The 21,437-nt window shown below is 44.3% G+C and overlaps 1 protein-coding gene across 4 annotated transcripts in view; it reads right to left on the reverse strand.

Annotated features, from left to right (window-relative positions):
* tbc1d2b (TBC1 domain family, member 2B) overlaps window positions 1–21,437 on the reverse strand; it is a 112,979-nt gene that overhangs the window by 73,516 nt on the left and 18,026 nt on the right. For 3 of the 4 annotated variants that reach the window (XM_070865239.1, XM_070865237.1, XM_070865238.1), the window contains exons 2-3: window positions 4,883–5,051; window positions 1,759–1,919 (exon numbers count right to left, since the gene is read on the reverse strand). In XM_070865239.1, the coding sequence (XP_070721340.1) occupies window positions 1,759–1,919; window positions 4,883–5,051 (330 nt within the window). Of the gene's footprint in view, window positions 1–1,758; window positions 1,920–4,192; window positions 4,296–4,882; window positions 5,052–21,437 lie in introns of those variants that run through there. The other variant, XM_070865240.1, reaches the window with a different exon arrangement.

The raw sequence follows: 21,437 nt of genomic DNA on the forward strand, positions 1-21,437 counted from the left end.
ATGATTTCCCTTTCACAAATCCATGCTGACTTGGACCTATCATGTCACCTCTTTCCAAATGCGCTGCTATGACATCCTTAATAATTGATTCCATCATTTTACCCACTATCAATGTCAGGCTGACCGGTCTATAATTCCGTGTTTTCTCTCTCCCTCCTTTTTTAAAAAAGAGCCGCCCATTTAAAACTGAGATGGAGAAATTTCTTCTCTTAGGAGGTTTGTAAATCTGTGGAATTCTCTGCCCGGAGAGCTGTGGAGGCTGGGTCATTGAATATATTTAAGGCAGAGAGAGACAGATTTTTGAGCGATGAGAGTAAAGGGTTATGGGGAGCGAGAGGGAAGTGGAATTGAGTCCATGATCAGATCAGTCATGATCTTACTGAATGGCAGAGCAGGCTTGAGGAGCCAAATGGCCTACTCCTGCTCCTATTTCTTATGTCCTTAAAAGCAAGTTTGAAGTGCAAGATGTGATGCAGAAGCAGAAAGCCATAGTAGTTAGACTCGAGTGATAACATGCTTGGAAATTCAAAGTTTGTGGGCAGCTATATCGGCAGTGGAATGACTTTGCTGAAAGCAAATCATGGATTAAACCAGAATTTGTAAATGGTGATGGATAATTTGAGGGTTAGCACCAACTTCCATCACTTGAGAGTAGTGAGATAGTTGGGAAGGAAAACAAGATCTGCTTTCTTAGAAATAGGATGAACCAAATTTCCAAGAAGGAAAGAAACACTGGGAGCGAGAGAGGTTGAAGAGGACTTGTGGGGCGGGGGTTAAATCCAAGGACACATTTTTGAGGACAACTGAAGTGTTACTAGTAGGACCAGAGGTCTTAAAGGAGTTCAGACAGTGGAGCTTCAGACCTGATGGGATAAAATTTGACATTGGTCATAATTATCGAACATTGTGGAGTATTGGAGGGGGATTCTTTACCAAGGTGAGAGAGATCAGAGTACAAATGCAAGTCAAGGTTTGCTGTCCCTTTGGAAGAGCGAGCAGCCCAAAGGAAAAGTTCCCAGAGATAATATTGCCAAGGGAGAAGCTGCCTGGGGTGCTGGAAGGCAGAAGTTGATCTTTCTTCAATGAACGCTCCGCATAGCAATTGTCCTCGTTCCCCAATTTTCTTTCCATTTCTCCTGAAGGTTTGCTGGAGTTTAGTTCTGGGGGTGTTCAGTAGTCTTCTGATACCTTAATGGCTAACTTCATGTGCAGGTCTACATAATGCGTGCAACAGGCTGATTAACCATTGACGGCATCACAGCAAAATTTAATCCCATCTCTGGCAGACCAACATGCACACTTTTCAAAAGCCACTGGTCCAAAAATAGAGACACTAATTGTAGGGGACCAATTGCTGAGGTAAGTAAACTCACAACACAGATTTCTGGTATGTATGGCTTAGTGCTAAACATTCAGCCAACAAGGAAGCCCGCATTTAGCAGGTCTAATAATGGGATGAGAGGCCATGAACAGAGATAATGTTTGCTTTGGGTATTAAGAGACTGATCAAGAGTTCAGCCATCGAAGATGCAGGAATGGGATGGGCAGTTGGGCAACAACCCTGTTGGCGGATTGGAGTCATTTTATTAACTGTCCAGGGCTTTGTAGGATAAACACCATCAGAGCACTCCAGGCAGATTATTATAAAGTATGGTCTTACCCAAGGAGTGTATCCCTCTTTGAAAGCATACCTGTCCGTACAGTAATGCTTTATTTGCTGAATAAATGTGATTACGACAGTAAGATGAAGTGACAAACCTCTATTTCCTTCTGTTGAAGATTTTCTCTTTTCTTCATGTCCTGCTGCTTCTTCCAGCTCCTTGAGGCTGGGGTCCAGCAGCTCCCAATCCTCAGTGTAGAAGACACTTTTCCGGTGATCATTGTTTCCTCTTCCTGGTTTCAGAATCGACATTGAATTTCTGCATTAGATTCAGAATTGCAGAGTGTGAAATCAAATTATATTCGTTGTAGGGGAATCATGAATTCTAACACTTAACAAGTTTTTACATAGCGCCTTTAACGTAGTAAAACAGCCCAAGGAGCTTCAAACAAAATTTGACATCGAGTCACGAGATATCAGGGCAGATGAAAGAGGTAGGTTTTAAGGAGCGTCTTAAAGGAAGAAAGTGAGATAGAGAGTCGGTGAGGTTTAGGGAGGGAGCTCTGGAGCTTAGGGCCTAGGCAGCTGAAGACACGGCCACCAAAGGTGGAGCGATTAAAATCGGGGATCGCGGATATCTCGGAGGGTTGTGGGGCTGAAGGAGGTTACAGAAATAGGGAGGGGGGCGAGGCCATCCGAGTGATTTGAAAGCAAGGGCGACATTTTTAAAATTGAGGCTTTGCTTAATTGGGAGCCAATGTAGGTCAGTGAGCACAGGGTGAACAGGACTTGGAGCGAGTTAGGACACGGGCAGCAGAGTTTTGTATGACCTCAAGTTTACAGAGCTTGGAAGATGGAAGGTCGGCCAGGTGTGTGTTGAAATAGGCCAGGCCAGGGATAACAACGGTATGGATGAGGGTTTCAGCAGATGAGCTGAGGCGGGACAGAGATATTAGAGATGGAAACACGGCAACATCTTACAACACAGTAGTCAGCTTGGCTCTGTTGATAGCACGCTCACCTTCGAGACAGAAGGTTCAGAGTTCAAGCTCCACTCCAAGGCTTAAAGCTCAAAGTAGGCTGGTGCTCCTGTGCAGTACTGAGGGAGCACTACATTGCCAGAGGTGCCTTTCTGATGAGCTGTTAAAGGCCTTGTCCACCTGTTCAGGTGGATGCACTGTTCTAGCCAACATTCATGTCGCAACCAACCCCACCAAAACAAGCAGATTAACTGGTCGTTTATTTCATTCACCGTTTGTTGGACTCTCTGCAAACTGGCTGCTGCGTTTGTCTACATAACCGTGACTACACTTCACAAAGGGAATTGGTTGGCTGTGAAGCACTTTGAGACATCCTGAGCTAGTGAAAGGAACTACATAAATGCAAGTTATTAAGTTTCCTTTACAAGGAATGTAAAAGCACTGTGCACAGAATTGGATTGGGGAGTGGGCGGGGGGGTTGGGAGGGGAGGGGAGAAAGAGTGCTTGCATTGCTCGCAGACGATTGCCAGAAGTGGAGCTGGAGCACTCTGGAAAGGGGCTGAAGGAAATAAAATGAACATTTTAATACTGAGTTACATTGCTGCTTTGCTGGGAACTGTGGTTGCACAGGCATAAGGGCACCAAGGGAGAAGGCACTTCGTTTTCCCATAACAAAACCAGATATTTAGTCTTCCACATGGAGGGTTCGGCATGGTGCTTTTAAAAATATCCAAGTGTGTTTCTCGATCAGGCACAGGAGTCACCCAATTGTGGCAAAAATAATGGCTTTATTCAGCCACACTGGTGATTCCATCAAGACAGAACACTGCCAGCTGACACATCACATTCACATTCAGAAAGAGACACATTTTCTCAAGAAATCACATATACAAATTGTGTTTACCGGTCCCCTGATATAAACCATATTATCACTCTGTCACACTTATAAGCCAGTGGAAATGCTCAAAGTGTGATCTGGTGAAATTGTTTAAAATATTTGTCTGTAACTTAAGAATAAAGCATTGAAATAAAGTTTGCAGCATAACAAATTCATGGAAATGTAAATAATTCACAAAATTATCTTTAAACCTACCAATGTTCCGTTGGAAATTGGTCTGATTTTATTTCCCCCTCCCCCCCCCCCCACCATGCTCCCTAGTTTTAGACTCCCCCACGAGAAGGGCCATCAGTACAATTAGCAAGCTATTCCACGACGTCAAATCATGCTCTTCCAGGTGGACACATTGCATAACCGGCATGGCCCATAAACTATAAAGCAAACCAGCACTGTAGCACACTCAGCTGCCCCACAGTGCTTCCACTGACAGAAAATAGGCTTTTTATCACGAGACAGGTTTTTACATCATTTCAGTATTCAGTTTAAGCCAAGTTTAGCCAGTTTAAGATGGTGTCAAGTGCTTCCTCGAAACTTTTTCATGTCTGCCAGGGACACTGTCTGTCTCAACCCCACTAAGCTTTTGATCCTAAATCAGTATGAAAGCTTTTTAAAAAGACAAAAGGATATTATAGATCCTAATATATGGGATATTATGTATCGCAATACAAGGGATATTATATATCTCAATAGACTGATTTTATTCCCATTTCTTACCCGTCCTTTTAGTCTAGCAGTGTTATACGAATGCTGCTCTACTAGTAGTTTTGTCTGGTTCGAAAACATCCAATGTAAGTTGAGTGGAATAGATCAAGCATTGAAAAACCAGACTGCAGAGGTTGGCTAAACATGCACAAAAAAAAAGAGACTCGAATAAATGTTTTCAATTACCGTTTAAGTACAAAACTATCAGATTGGTTAAAAAAAAACACCAGTTAATGTCTTCGGATAAATAACCACAATCAGAAAGAATATTGAGAGTATTTAAAAGCCGCAGGGTGTTCTAAAATATAAAGTATTTTGGATCCATGCTAATGCTGTATAGAAAGAGGCAATAAGTGGAAACATGATTGTGAAGGACAGGTAAAAGTGGAGCAGAACAAGCCCATTCCTTTCCCAAAGGCCAATTCCCCTTTGCCTGTTCTTTCCCCATTTCCCCAATCACTGCTCTCTTCAGAAATGCTTCTACTTATCTCTTGATCCCATTTACACAGGATGCTTCAATTGCCTCCGGCCATTCATTGCACAAACCCAGCAACCCGGTGTGGAAAACATTCCAGACTTCCTGTCTGAGTTCATGCTCTGAACGCCTTCCTTTTTAAACTCGTGTCCCCTGGTTCTTGGGTAATTTAAAAGCATTCAGAAAGGAGACAGCTTCCCCTTGAACTGGAGGCAGGATGGTCTCACCTGATCTCTGTGCCCCAGTGCTTCAAGGAGAAGTTAATGGTGGTGGGGTGTCCGGGAGACGAATAGCCTGCTGCTCGCTCACCCACCAGGGTTCCTGGGTCAACCACTACATCCAGCACATGGCGAGCATTTTCATCAACGTCCTTTGCTTGTGGAAGACAGGGTGCATCTGGAATCGATATACAAAATAACGTTACCAGAGACTGCAACAGACCTAAAAACCAACATTCCTGACAAGATTTCAGTAAAAGCTGGATGGTGGTTAACCTTAATCCCCAGCAATTCGCAGGCCTAGCAACCATTCCCTAAAAAACAGTGGAAAACATGACTATACGGTGAGCAGTATATTTAACACAAGATCGAGTTAAAGAACACATTAGCTGGAGTATAAACACAAAGCAGATTATTTTGACATGATACATGCACTCTTTGAAGATTTAAAGGACTGAAGGACTGCTAATGTTGTACCTTTGTTTAAAAAGGGAGAAAGGGATAGACTGAGTAATTACAGGCCTGTCAACCTAACCTCAGTGGTGCGAAAATTATTGGAAAAGATCCTGAGGGACAGGATAAATCTTCATTTGGGAAGACATGGATTTGTTAAGGGAAGGTTGTGTCTGACTAACTTGATTGACCCTCCTGGTTACCGCCTTGAAAAATTCAATGAGGGTAGTGCATATGATGTAGTGTATGGATCTTAGCAAAGCTTTTGATAAAGTCCCAAATGGCAGACTGGTCACGAAAGTAAAAGCCCATGGATCCAGGGCAAAGTGGCAAGTTGGATCCAAACTTGGCTCAGAGGCAGGAAGCAAAGGGTAATGGTTGATGGGTATTTTTGTGACTGGAAGGCTGTATCCAGTGAGATACCACAGGGCTCAGTGCTGGGTCCCTTGTTTTTTATGGTATATATCAATGACTTGGACTTGAATGTTGGGGGTATGATTAAGAAGTTTGCAATTGAGATTAAAATAGGCTATGTGGTTGATAATAAAGAAGGACCGGAGGACTGCAAATGTAACGTCCCTATTCAAATAGGAGGCAGACAAAAAGCAGGAAACTATAGACCATCTGTGGTTGGGAAAATGTTGGGAGTCCATTATTAAAGAAGCAGTAGCAGGAAATTTGGAAAAGTATAATTCGGTCAGGCAGAGTCAGCATGGATTTATGAAGGGGATGTCATGTTTGACAAAGTTGCTAGAATTCTTTGAGGATGTAACGAACAGGGTGGATAAAGGGGAACCAGTGGATGTAGTGTATTTGGACTTCCAGTAGGCATTTGACAAGGTGCCACATAAAAGGTTACTGCACAAGATAAAAATTCACAGAGTTGGGGGTAATATATTAGCATGGTTAGAGGATTGGTTAACTAACAGAAAACAGAGAGTTTTGGGTTGGGTTGGCAATCAGTAACTCTCGGGTTGGCAATCAGTAACTAGTGGAAGAAGGGACCGAGTGTAACGTAGCCAAGCTTGCTGACGATACAAAGATGGGAGGAAAAGAAATGTGTGAGGAGGACACAAAAAATCTGCAAAAGAACAGACAGGCTAAGTGACTGGGCAAAAATTTGGCAGATGGAGTCTAAGGTTGGAAAGTGTGAGGTCATGCACTTTGGCAGAGAAAAATCAAAGAGCAAGTTATAATTTAAATGGAGAAAGATTGCAAAGTGCTGCAGTACAGCGGGACCTGGGGGTACTTGTGCATGATACACAAAAGGATAGTATGCAGGTACAGCAAGTGATCAGGAAGGCCAATGGAATCTTGGCCTTCATTGCAAAGGAAATGGAGTATAAAAGCAGGGAAGTCTTGCTACAGTTCTACAGGGTATTGGTGAGACCACACCTAGAATACTGCATGCAGTTTTGGTTTCCATATTTACGAAAGGATATACTTGTTTTGGAGGCAGTTCAGAGAAGGTTCACTAGGTTGATTCCGGAGATGGGGGGGGTTGACTTAGGAGGAAAGGTCGAGTAAGTTGAGCCTCTACTCATTGGAATTCAGGAGGCGGGGTGGCATTGCTGGTTAAAGAGGAAATTAATGCAATAGTAAGGAGGGACATTAGCCTGGATGATGTGGAATCGGTATGGTTGGAGCTGCGGAATTCCAAAGGGCAGAAAACGTTAGTGGGAGTTGTGTACAGGCCACCAAACAGTAGTAGTGAGGTTGGGGACAGCATCAAAGAAGAAATAAGGGATGTGTGCAATAAAGGTACAGCAGTTATCATGGGCGACTTTAATCTACATATTGATTGGGCTAACCAAACTGGCAGCAATGCAGTGGAGGAGGATTTCCTAGAGTGCATTCGGGATGGTTTTCTCGGCCAATATGTCGAGGAACCAACTAGAGCTGGCCATCCTAGACTGGGTGATGTGAAATGAGAAGGGACTAATTAGCAATCTTGTTGTGCGAGGCCCCTTGGGGAAGAGTGACCATAATATGGTAGAATTCTTTATTAAGATGGAGAGTGACACAGTTAATTCGGAAGATAGGGTCCTGAACTTAAGGAAAGAGAACTTCGACGGTATGAGGCGTGAATTGGCTCGAATAGACTGGCAAATGATACTTAAAGGGTTGACGGTGGATAAGCAATGGCAAACATTTAAAGATCACATGGATGACCTTCAGCAATTGTACATCCCTGTCTGGAGTAAAAATAAAATGGGGAAGGTGGCTCAACCATGACTAACAAGGGAAATTAAGAATAGTGTTAAAGCCAAGGAAGAGGCATATAAATTGGCTTGAAAAAGCAGAAAACCTGAGAACTGGGAGAAATTTAGAATTCAACAGAGGAGGACTAAGGGTTTAATTAAGAGGGGGAAAATAGAGTACGAGAGGAAGCTTGCAGGGAACATAAAAACTGACTGCAAAAGCTTCTATAAATGTGTGAAGAAAAAAAGATTAGTGAAGACAAACCCTTGCAGTCGGATTTAGGTGAATTTATAATGGGGAACAAAGAAATGGCAGACCAATTGAACAAATACTTTGGTTCTGTCTTCACGAAGGAAGACACAAATAACCTTCCGAATGTACTAGGGGACAGTGGGTCTAGTGAGAAGGAAGAACTGAAGAATATCCTTATTAGGTGGGAAATTGTGTTAGGGAAATTGATGGGATTGAAGGCTGATAAATCCCTGGGGCCTGATAGTCTGCATCCCAGAGTACTTAAGGAAGTGGTCCTAGAAATAGTGGATGCATTGGTGATCATTTTCCAACAGTCTATCGACTCTGGATCAGTTCCTATGGACTGGAGGGTAGCTAATATAACACCACTTTTTTTTTTTAAAAAGGAGGGAGAGAGAAAACGGATAATTATCGACTGGTTAACCTGACATCAGTCGTGGGGAAAATGTTGGAATCAATCATTAAGGATGAAATAGCAGCGCATTTGGAAAGCAGTGACAGGATCGGTCCAAGTCAGCATGGATTTATGAAAGGGAAATCATGCTCGACGAATCTTCTGGAATTTTTTTGAGGATGTAACTAGCAGCGTGGACAAGGGAGAACCAGTGGACGTGGTGTATTTGGACTTCCAAAAGGCTTTTGACAAGGTCCCGCACAAGAGATTGGTGTGCAAAATCAAAGCGCGTGGTATTGGGGGTAATGTACTGACATGGATAGAGAACTGGTTGGCAGACAGGAAGCAGAGAGTCGGGATAAACGGGTCCTTTTCAGAATGGCAGACAGTGACTAGTGGAGTTCCGCAGGGCTCAGTGCTGGGACCCTAGCTCTTTACAATATACATTAACGATTTAGATGAAGGAATTGAGTGTAATATCTCCAAGTTTGCAGATGACACTAAACTGGGTGGCGGTGTGAGCTGTGGGGAGGACGCTAAGAGGCTGCAGGGTGACTTGGACAGGTTAGGTGAGTGGGCAAATGCATGGCAGATGCAGTATAATGTGGATAAATGTGAGGTTATACATTTTGGGGGCAAAAACACGAAGGCAGATTATCTGAATGGCGGCAGATTAGGAAAAGGGGAGGTGCAACGAGACCTGGGTATCATGGTTCATCAGTCACTGAAAGTGGGCATACAGACACAGCAGATGGTGAAGAAGACAAATGGTATGTTGGCCTTCATAGCTAGGTGATTTGAGTATAGGAGCAGGGAGGTCTTACTGCAGTTGTACAGGGCCTTAGTGAGGCCTCACCTGGAAGATTGTGTTCAGTTTTGGTCTCCTAATCTGAGGAAGGACGTTCTTGCTATTAAGGGAGTGCAGCGAAGGTTCACCAGACTGATTCCAGGGATGGCTGGACTGTCATGAGGAGAGACTGGATCAACTGGACCTTTATTCACTGGAGTTTAGAAGGATGAGGGGGGAATCTCATAGAAAGATGTAAGATTCTGACGGGACTGGACAGGTTAGATGCGGGAAGAATGTTCCCGATGTTGGGGAAGTCCAGAACCAGGGGACAGTGTCTTAGGATAAGGAGTAGACCATTTAGGACTGAGATGAGGAGAAACTTCTTCACTCAGAGTTGTTAACCTATGGAATTCCCTGCCGCAAAGAGTTGTTGATGCCAGTTCATTGGATATATTCAAGAGGGAGTTAGATATGGCCCTTATGGCTAAGGGGATCAAGGGGTATGGAGAGAAAACAGGAAAGGGGTACTGAGGGAATGATCAGCCATGATCTTATTGAATGGCAGTGCAGGCTCGAAGGGCCGAATGGCCTACTCCTGCACCTATTTTTTATGTCTCTATGTATACGTTTCAATAAGATCATGAGGGGGCTTGACAAGGTTTCAAGAATGTTTTCACTGATGGGGGAGACTAGAACGAAGGGCCATAATCTTAGAATAAGGGGCTGCCCATTTAAAACTGAGATGAGGAGAAATTTATTTTCTCAGGGTTGTAAATCTGTGGAATTCTCTGCCTCAGAGCTGTGGAAACCGAGATATTGAATAAATTTGAGATAGACAGTTTCTTAACCGATAATGGAAGAAGGGGTTATGGGGAGCAGGCAGGAAAGTGGACCCAAGTCCATGATCGGACCAGCCAAGATCGTATTAAATGGCGGAGCAGGCTCGAGGGACCGTATGGCCGAATCCTGCTCCTATTTCTTATGTTCTTATATCAATGTACTGGTCAGGTGGGCGGAACAATGGCAAATGGAATTCAATCCGGATACGTGTGAGGTAATGCATTTGGGGAGATCTAACAAGGCAAGGGAATACACATTAAATGATACAACACTGAAAAGTGTAGAGGAACAAAGGGACCTTGGAGTGCAGGTCCACAGATCGCTGAAGGTAGGCCAGGTAGATAACGTGGTTAAGAAGGGATATAGAATACTTGCCTTTATTAGTCGAGGCATGGAATACAAGGGCATGGCATACAAGAGCAAGGAGATTATGCTTGAACTGTATAAAACACTGGTTAGGCCACAGCTGGAGTAGTGTGTGCAGTTCTGGCCATCACATTACAGGAAGGATGTGATTGCACTGGAGAGGGTACAGAGGAGATTTACGAGGACGTTGCCTAGATTGGAGAATTTTAGTTATGAGGAAAGATTGTATAGGCTGGGGTTGTTTTCTTTGGAACAGAGGAGGCTGAGGGGAGACCTGACTGAGGTGTATAAAATTATTGTGATGGTCCTGTACAGGGGCCTGGATAGAGTGGATAGGAAGCACCTGTTTCCTTTGGCAGAGGGGTCAACAACCAGGAGGCATAGATTTAAAGTAATTGGGGGAGGTTTAGAGGGGATTTGAGGGGAAATTTCTTCACCTATAGGGTGGTGGGGGTCTGGAACTCACTGCCTGAAAGGGTGGTAGAGGCAGAAACCCTCACCACATTTAAAAAATACTTGGATGTGCACCTGAAGTGCCGTAACCTACAGGGCTACGGACCGAGAGCTGGAAAGTGGGATTAGGCTGGAAAGCTCTTGGTTAGCCGGCGCAGACACAATGGGCTGAAATGGCCTCCTTCCGTGCTAATTTTCTTTAAAAAATCTTCTACGATTTCTTATACAGGGTAGTGGCAAAATTAAGTTTAAAGCATTAGCAATACAATGAACGAGGACAATAGATATTTGTAAAAAGCCATATGCTGAGCTTTCAGTGGTGTGGATATATGATGGCTCTGTACAGGACCATCACAATAATTCAGTTCCATTAAATACTTATTTAATTTTCCATCACGTGAGGCTTCTTTACAGCCAGTGATGTGATGCCCAAAATTTCCGCTGAATTATTACAGAACCAAACTTTAATTAAACTCAAAGATCCTTTTATTCCTCCACAATTACTGGTAGAAAAGGAAATATGATAATAGAAGGACTTGGTGCAAGAGCTGGAATAAAGTTGGGTCGAGAGTACACTGCATTACTCAGTACCACTAAACCAGGAACTAACCTCGCCAGCAAGCTCATGTGTACTCCAACATAGAATCATAGAACCTTACAGCACAGGAGGCCATTCGGCCCATTGTGCCGGTTGTTTGAAAGAGCTAGCCAATTAGTACCATAGCCCTGCAAATGTTTCCTCTTCAAGTATCTATCCAATTCCCTTTTGAAAGTTATTGAATCTGCTTCCAGCACCCTTTCAGGCAGTGCATTCCAGGTCATAACTTGCTGCGTAAAGAAATGTTTCCCGAAGTCGCCTCTGGTTCTTTTGCCAATTATCTTAAATCGGTGTCCTCTGGTTACTGATCTTCTGCCACTTGAAACAGTTTCTGCTTATTTACAAAGCTTCTTGTATAACTGATCACCGATGGATGATTATATGCACTTTATTGAGCACCTCTATAGAGAAGCATTACATTGCACCAAGCAGAATACAAACTGTACTGCTCACATCTGCACAGCATGCGCTTCAAGCCACACTTGCAGGAATCCATCACCACAACGACCCCACTATACTCCAAGAACTGCAAGTCTCTGATGTAATTTATTTCCCTGCTTTGCTTGCGACCAATGTTCTGCTCACAATGGCAAGAACTTAGAAAAACTACACAATTGCTTTCAAGGCAAAAGTGCACACACACAAAACACTGTAGGAACACGGCACTCAGAGAATGCACAATACTGCCGAGATTTAGAAGGACCCAGATTGAAATGAAGCAAAAGCCATCGAAGAAATAACACTGCGCTGCGAGCATCTCCTCTTGCGATTGCTCCTTGTATCAGTGAGTGGCGGAGAACAGATCACAAGTTCATTACCCACCAGCGATCTGAAGGGAATCACGTAGCTAAGGTGCACTAGAAGCAACAAAGTGTTTGTGATGAAATGAGAAGTGAGTATACAACAGTACAGAAAACTTCTCCATGTGGTATCATTTGTTTACATTTAGTCTGGAGTAATTTGTAAAAAATCTTCAATGACAATATCTTTATTTGATGAAACTATTTCCCTGGCAGCCCCATTCCTCCCACTTGGCACTGTTATCAAAGGTAGTTATTGAGAAACAGATCCTTTGCTCATTAGAATTGATGTTGCTGGTATAAAATAATACACACGGCAGTATTTCTGACCGCTGACAACTCACATACCAATCGATAGCTTTCAGCTACTAAATTTGTCGGTAACTTGGGCTTCTGACCAACAGAAAACCTCGAGAGAATGCAGGAACTGGCCACAGATCCTTCCTCTTTAATCACATCACTGGTTTGCCAAATTACCATCCTCGCTTTGCACAGGACCCAACAGCTTCCTCCACTTTCTCTTCACCTCCCCCCCACAAGTTCAACAATAAAAACAATTCCAAGTTCAAACTCCCGTGATAGGGTTTAGCCACTGAGGTGGTGAGCGAGTCGAACAGGACAGGAAAGTCCCAGATTTAATCCCCAATCTAAGCTGACTTGGCTAATCTCATATAGGACAGTAGCAGGCCACTCCAACTGGTCTCAACACCCTGGGTTAGCGAAGAGAAAAGCACTCGGGGTTCATGCTCCAGATCACTATCCTGCAAACTTTGTTTTGGAACAGAGGAAGCTGAGGGGAAATCTTAGTGTATAAAATTATGAGGGACCTCATAATTTCCATTAGAGTGTTCAATAATCAGGGTTATGGTAAAAGCAGTGGGTCATAAAATATTTGGAGATGAAGGCAGGCATTTGGCCCATCTTAATTCATGCATCTACATTGCAGCAGCTAATTGTTTCTTAAACGGTCAGTTTTGACCTTCACTATTCTATCCAGGAGCCTGCCCCACGTGTTACTAGTCTGAACCTGCAGCACTTTGTCCTCCTCTCACAATTACATTTGAAGTGATTTTTTGGAGTTACCTTTCTCATAACGATCCTGTATAGCGTCAAGCTCACTTCGCACGCACTCCTTTTCCAGGCTGGAAGGCCCAAGTTTCTCCAGTCTTTTCTCATAGCTCAGGCCTTGACCTTAGGAATCAGCCTGATGGCTTTATTCTGCAGTGACTGCAGCACTTGGCAGTCTCCCTGGTCTCAGTGCCTAGAACTGGACACAGGATTCAAGGTGCACTCCCATCAGAGTACTATACAATTACTTCCTCTACCTTGTTTTCCACTATTTTAGTTTGCTGTTTAACATTCTATTTGTTGACTGCTGCTCTGCGTTGGCTCGACGTGTTTATTGTTGAGGTCCACTGCGACTCTTAGGTCTCTTAACTAAGACATTGGCTATTGCAACATCATGCACGGAACACGTGTCACTTATTTTCCTCTTATATGAAATAATTTGCATGATTGCATTAAATTTCCTCTGCCAATGTCTGGCCCACACCTTTACTTTGTCCGACCCATTCTGTAATTTCTGATCCGCTTCTTCGGCCTCTCCCAGTTTGGTTTAATCAGAAAGAATGATTCCAAGTCAATTATGCGAAGAGGAGAAAGTAGGCCGTCAGCAGAACAGGCCGCCCCAGAACACAACCCTAGTTATAACCCTGCTCCTTGGCTTCCAATGGACACGACTTGCTGCTACTCTGCTCACAATGTCATTGAGAAATCTTTCCCTGCTTAGCCTTTCCTTTAGGGTGTGTTGTTCCACTGTGTAACTGACAGTGAGCAACATTGATGATCAACTGGTACATGCAATAATTCGTTCACTGGCACTTTAAACCGCTGAGTAGTGCATCAAGGAGAAAAGGCTCAGCCACTTATGTCTCAAGTATTGCCACATAATATAGAAAGAACAAGCCAATCATTGGGCTGGATCGTGATATTGGGAGGACTAATATAGTGCACTAATGCAGTGAAGAGAAGCATCATTAATTCATATGTCCCACACTGCTGAAATGGACTTGTTCCCATTAAAGACTCTATAGCAAGTCATTTAAAAAACCTTAGTAATTAATACTTGGCTGTTTCTTCAACTGCAGCAACTACACTGGGTGGCACACCCCTCGAGTGTATCCTTAAAAATGTGACTCGGATTAGCATCTATAATCGTTAATGTATAAGTTACAACCTCATTGCAAGGAGCAGAAAAATGGAGACTAATGAGAAAAAATAAACATGGAAACAAAAAGAAGAATGCGATGAGGAAGAAAAGGGAAGGTTGAATAGAAGGGGATGAAAGAAAAGCTGCTTGAAGTGGTGAGAAATGCTGCTGGTGTGGACTGTGGTTGTGTTCCAGTAACCGGACTGCTGAGCCCAGGCAGTTTTGTGGTTTCATCGACGTGGTGAGGGCTGCACCAAGGGGACAGATGTAAGTGAAGGTATTATTCATGTGTGGGTCAGTGGCTCGCTCGTGATGTCCTCCGAGGTGGCCCAGCAACCACTCCACGGTAAAAACAAATTGCTAGAAGGCAGCTCGCCGCCATCGTCGCAGGGCAAGTAAGAATGGCCAGTAAATACGGCTGTGGCACAATTGCCCACATGTGGAGGACAAATTACAAAAAGCACTGAGCTGGTTCCTCCTCCGCTTCAGATAATGCCAAACAAATCTATTGAGGGGTTCATTCAAACGCCTCAATTTCTCCCCTGCCCATAGGGGCATGTTAAAGACAATAACTATCACTGTAAAGCTATAAACCCCTCAGCACTGTACATGCATGTCAGTGCATTACTGAGACACAATATTCACACCTAAATGGCAACTGAGCTCCGCTGGAGATAAAGAATGTGGTTACTGTTGATTAATTTTGAGAAAATCCTAATGAGGTTTGTAACCCACCTCACATGGTGCAACCTGCTCACACCCATAAACTGACCCACCCCACCTCCCTTGGGAAAAGCGGAAGAAAAACCGCAGGCCAATTTGGGGAAAAACTTTGGGAAACTCCTCTTCGATGTGCACAGAAGAAGCAAGCTCATGAAGACCATGGTGACTGACAGCCCACTCAACCCACCTGCCTTCTCCAACTTGAGAGGTGGCTCACTCGCAGGAAGTTGGTGCGTTCCTTCGGGTTCCATACGCTGCCAACCACTACACCTTCATTGCTGCTGTGAGGAAATGAGGGCCGCGTGTGTTTGAGAGTCTATAATAAACACGTACTGGCACAGAGCTACAGGAAACTAATTATGGACCAATGCTTCAAGCATCTTTTTAACGTTACAGAAATATTTCAAGAGGACAAACCTTCAGAATTACAATTCAGCCTTAAAAGTGCTTTTTAAAATAAACTACAATGTGTTAAATCAAAACCACTAAATAATCTGCACAATTCAGAGCAAACTTAAAACAGTTTCTCTTGCCTCCTCACCATTTTTCACCCCTCTTGATCTGAAGGTATAGACTCCTTAATGGGATAAAGTTGCATCGGTACCAATTGCCATCCAGTTCCCTAATCAAGTGGTTGTTCATGTGAACCTTGACAATGAATGTTAGCGGGTCATTGGACTGCTGGGAGCATCACCAGCATGAGTACAGGAGCAAGGATGTCTTAGTACAGTTATACAGGGCCTTGGTGAGACCGCACCTGGAGTATTGTGTGCAGTTTTGGTCTCCTTACCTAAGGAAAGATATACTTGCCATAGAGCGAAGGTTCACCAGACTGATTCTTGGGATGGCAGAACTGTCGAATGAGGAGAGATTAGGTCGACTAGGTCTGTATTCACGAGAGTTTAGAAGAATGAGGGGAGATCTCATTGAAACGTATAAAATTCTGACGGGGTTGGATACGGGGAGGATGTTTACCCTGGCTGCAAAGTCAAGAACCAGGAGTCACAGTCTCAGGATATGGGGTAGGAAATTTAGGACTGAGATGAGGAGAAATGTTTTCACTCAGAGGGTGGTGAGCCTGTGGAATTCTCTACCACAGAAGGCTGTGGAGGCCAAGTAACTGAATGTATTTAAAGGGGAGATAAATTTCTGGAAACAAAAGGCATCAAGGGGTATGGGGAGAAAGCGGGAATATGCTGTTGAGATAGAGGATCAACCATGATCATATTGAATGGCGGTGCAGACTCGAAGGGCCGAATGGCCTACTCCTGCTCCTATTTTCTATGTTTCTATGTCTGATTTTCTCAATTTAAAAATTCTCATCCTTGTTTTAAAATCCCTCCTTGGCCTCGCCCCTCCCGATCTCTAATCTCCTTCAATGCTACAACCCTTCAAAATACCTGCGCTCCTCTAATTCTGCCCTCTTCAACATCCCTGATTTAATTGCTCCACAATTGGGGGCCTTGCCTTCAGCTGCTTAGGCTCTAAACTCGAAGTCCCTCCCTAAACCCCTCTCTCCTCCTTTAAGACCCTCCTTAAAACCCTCCTTAAAACCTACCTGCTTGCTTTTGGTCACTGTCCTAATATCTCCTTATACAGCTCTGTGTCAAATGTTGTTTGCCAATGTTCCTGTGAAGCGCCTTGGGACATTTTACTACTTTAAAGATGCTTTTTAAATACACTTGGAGCAAGGGTCGCTGGACAGTCAGACCCTTGAACCCAGCTTGATGTTCCCCTTAGTCCAATGGTAAAGCCCTTACTGTTGTCCTGGTTGAGATCAGCTATCTGAGCAAAGACCAAGCATCACTCCTGGCTCAGCTACACACGGAATAAACTTGAGGGCCATTGGGGAGTCCCAATTTAAGAATTGTTGCAACAGTTTAATTCAGTGGCGAAATAAGTCACCAATATTAAAAGTTGTGGTCCCTGCGAAACTATTACAGCAAAGCATTGTACAGCCCGACCCGAGGCTGGAGAGTCTAGAACTCGGGAGCACAGTCTCAGGATAAGGGGTCGGTCATTTAAGACTGAGATGAGGAGGAATTTCTTCACTCAGAGGGTTGGTGAGTCTTTGGAATTCTCTACCCCAAAGGGCTGTGGATGCTGAATCTCTGAGAATATTCAAGGCTGAGATCGATAGATTTTTGGACTCTAGGGGAATCAAGGAATATGGGGATTGGAAAGTGGAGTTGAGGTTGAAGATCAGCCATGATCTTATTTAATTCCTATGTATATGAGACACTGCACTGAAATATGTATTTTAGACATACAGATTTGGATCCCTTCGTTGACCAGTAGCAGCAAAGATTCCAGCTGGGGACAATGGGCTCAATTTTCCCCAAAGCATTTTTTTTTTTTAAGTTGCTGCTATGTGTTTTTCAATTCTGCATCTGCTGTGCCGATTTCCTTAACTCTAGGGAAGGTTTTACTGCAGATGCCACTTACACTGGCCTAAGCACAACTGGAGTAACTTCCCTAATTGGCCAGAATTGGCGTGGGTGGCTGGTTACACCCTTTGGCTGGCCTAAAAAATCGTACCTAACTTGAGTTACGTTAGTGCAAATTGATTGGGAAAACTGTGGTTTTTCAACTTAGGCCAATAAGAGCAGCCTGCTCCAAAAAAACAGCATAAATCACTGGGGGAAATTGAGCCCATTGTCTGTATTAGCAAAGGGGCAGAACAGTTTTGCCATGATGCATCAGCCCAAAATCTTCGGCAGAACCAGCACCGAAATCAGCAAGAACCAGCTGAACCAGGGTAATCCTTGGCTGATGTAAAGTTTGATACTATACAAATTGACGGATGGAGTTACCATTCAAATCCCTGCACCTTCTGCTATCCCAATGCTGCATTTCCCCCACCCAACAATTCGTCTCGCTATTAAAATTAAACTTTGCTAATGCAAAAACAAATCCGTCAGTGCACTCAGATTTAAAACTCTGCATACACCGATGTTCACTTATTTTATTTACAGCATGCCAGCAAGGGACAGTGAAAAACACAATAAATGGGAAGATATTCTTCACAGCTTCAGTGGATGTTGCTTTTTCAGCAGAGCTACCCATTAATGGAAAACAGGACAACTTCGATGGAAGTTTGAGAAAACTGGGAATTAAAAAATGGAGTACAATGCTACTCCAGGTACAAGTGTGCATCGCTAAAACCCAACAGTCCAGATAGTGAAAGAGGAAATCCGTTCAGGGAGTTTGAAACCTTCCTTTCAAATTTCAGCTAATGGCTGCAGCTGTTCTAGTATACACCACGCAGTCATTGGCTGTAATTGAATTTCAGGGTCAGAAACTCCCACGGCTATCGTTACAGCACATCAAACCAAATCCCCACGCCACAGGGAATGGTGAGAGACTCAGAAAAGAAAAAGAATAAAAAACACACACACATCTACGTCTCCCATAAAAGGCTGGGTCAATTGGAAATTTTCAAGACGGAGATGGAAATATTTTTGTTGGGTAAGCGTAGCAAGCGATATGAAGCAAAGGTGAGTAAATGGAGCTGTACAGATCAGCCACAATGTAAGAGAACAGCAGAACATGCTCGAGAGGCCCTTTTGGTCCGACATTCCCAATACACTGACAAGGAACCACTCAGCACTACCCTCGGAATAATTTTCTTGTGCTACTGCTGCAAAGTTCCATTCTATGATTTGAATATGTAAGCGATCCATAGCCACCAACTACAGTACTTCCTCTTTGCTCCTTAGGAAAGAATTCAGCCGTTTGTCCCCTTATTGGAAAGCAACAGGTAACAACAGCAGGAAGAGATTCGAGAGGCGCTGCAGGCCCCACACAGAGTAAAGATTAGAACCAAGAGGCTGGAGCAGAGTACGAGGGGGAAGATTTTCCCCAAGTCTATTTTGCTAATCAAGCTCTAGTGCCTTCATTTCTAGAGGTGTCAGAATGAAACCCAATCAAACTGGTACTTCCTCCGAGACTAAAAACTTCCGTACATCACATGGGCACAGTTATCAGAGGTGCTTCTTATAGGGGCCAAAGTTCACACACAGTTCAGTTAATTGTCAAAGCACAGTAGATCTTAAGCACTGTATGATTTAGCATATACATCAAAATGATTGTATAAGTCACATGTCACTGGCCGAAATTAACTACAAGTCTCAAACCGTATTTTAGGTCACAATTGCTGACTGGGGCTGTGCAGCTCTTTGTCGGCCGGCGCGGACACAATGGGCCGAAATGGCCTCCTTCTGCGCTGTAAATTTCTATGTTTCTATGAAGATGGGCATCAACTTAAAAAGCAGAGTGGCAGGACAAGAGTTGTACATGACCAGCTAGCTCAAGTTGCTACTCAAAACCACATCTGACTAGAGCCAGTGAAGAATGCCATTCAGGCACTTCTTCACAGAAAGATTCAGAAGGACAGTCAAGTCCCATGCCGGTATCACATAATGGGTTCGATGGATTCAGACTGGCATTGGTGGACTACAGGAGCAAGTGACCGATGCAACAATGACTCTCATACCAGTGGGATATGAGGGCCAACTACAAAGAGAGGGTAATGTTACCCACAAGATAAGTGTCAGCTGTGGCTTAGATGTAGCAGCCTCACCTGAGTCAGAAGGTTGTGGGTTCAAGAGACTTGGGCACAAAAATCTAGGCCGTCACTCCAGAGCAGTACTGAGGAAGTGCTGCTAAACCAAGGCCCCGTCTGCTCTCTCAGGTGGATGTAAAAGATCCCATGGCACTATTTTGAAGAACAACAGGGGAGTTATCCCCGGTGGCTTAGCCAATATTTAGCCCTCAATCAACATCACTAAAACAGATTATCTGGTCATTATCACACCGCTTGTGGGAGCTTGCTGTATGCAAAATTGGCTGCCGCGTTTCCTACATTACAATAGTGACTACATTTCAAAAGTAATTAATTGACTGTAAAGTGCTTTGGGACGTCCGGTGGTCATGAAAGGCGCTATAGAAATGCAAGTCTGTCTTTTTTTAAATAAAAAACCTTACATGAAACTATGAGATCCAATGACTGTAAATCTGTAACCATTTCCAAATCGGTCTGAATGGTGAAGTCATAGTCTGCAGCATCCTTTACACAGACTACAAGTGGATTTACTTAAAACAGTTCAAACAGACATCAAACTAGAAAAGGTTCCAATTAGTGATGAAATAGTAGAAGTGGCAAACTCGCAGTTGGTGTATTGGTTCTAAACCAGCAATGAAGCCATCAACCCACATTACTCCCCATTAACTTTTTTGCACCCATGTTTCTCTTCTCTCCTGAAGCCATTGGCTCATTGCTGGCGACCAGTTCCGTCAGTGCTGGTTGTCTTCCAGTTAGGGGCAGCATTATGGGCCGTGTGACTGCACGGGGCGCCCCGAGTGGATCCAGCTGATCTCTGATGGCCTACCACTGTCTTTGGCTGTCTAGGCTCCGGCCTGTCCCCTACCAATAATCAAATAAGGAATGAAGGTCGATGCCTCACAGGAAAGTGCCGAGGGTCCATGCCCTCCTGCACAGCCCCAGCCAGCGTGCAGCATGGAGCAGTACCTGGTCATCAGGACAGCAGGGAAAGGCAGCAACATGCAGCGCAGGTGAGGCACAGGAAGGACAGGAAACAGCTAAAGAGTGAGTGGCAGAGAGAGGTTGCCGCCCAACACATGCTGGGTCTAAGAGCACAGTTTGTAGCAAGAGCTCTCCCGCTAGGGCCATGGGCCCAGCAGCTCTGGGCCAAATGGGGTTACCTTACAAAAACAATGAGACTGAACTCCAATCAAGGCCAGGCACAGTCCTTCCTGACCTGGCTGTAGTCCCCAATCCCAGTCTGACTCAATTGCCAATCCCAGTGTCTGCTCCAGTCTCGTTGCCAACCCCAGTCTCAACTCGAAGCCAAATACTAATTTTACGGGGCAGTTACTGCTGCACATTTTGCACTGATGTTTGAGGTTCGAGATGCCCGACAAAAGACCAACAGTGCAAATGTTGTTTAACTTCACTGAAATTATTTAGGTTGCAGTCAAGTTGGTCTCGGATCAGTATGCAGAGTCAGTGAGGAGTCTCCCATGAGGGTCCTGACGTTCCAGGCCCCGAACTTCATGTTAATGGAGTTGAAAATGCCTGTGCGTGAGGTTTTTTAACGTGGGGTGGTCGTTGCACACCGGCTACCACATGGGCTTAGCTGAGCAAGGTCTTGATCCAAGGGGGTCCAAGACGACTGGAGATCAGGCATTGTTGTATGGGCCTAGTTGCCTATGGTGAGTTGTTGGCGCTGGGTAACGCCCTTGATGGTAGGTGGTCCGAGGCCTGGTTGGGGACTGGCAATGGGAGGGTTAGTGGCCCACCGGGTTCAGGGTGGGAGAGCAGGGGGGTCACAGCCATGGAACTCACCACGTGTTGGAGGTGGAAAAGAGGCCAGGTCGCCAGTGGGGAAGGAGAGCTCCAGTCATCGCTGAAAGGGGCAGGGGGAGGCCGAAGTAGGAGTGCACACTGATCGTACAGACTGGA

The sequence above is a fragment of the Pristiophorus japonicus genome, chromosome 21 (assembly GCF_044704955.1).
Source record: "Pristiophorus japonicus isolate sPriJap1 chromosome 21, sPriJap1.hap1, whole genome shotgun sequence".
Taxonomy (NCBI): domain Eukaryota; kingdom Metazoa; phylum Chordata; class Chondrichthyes; family Pristiophoridae; genus Pristiophorus; species Pristiophorus japonicus.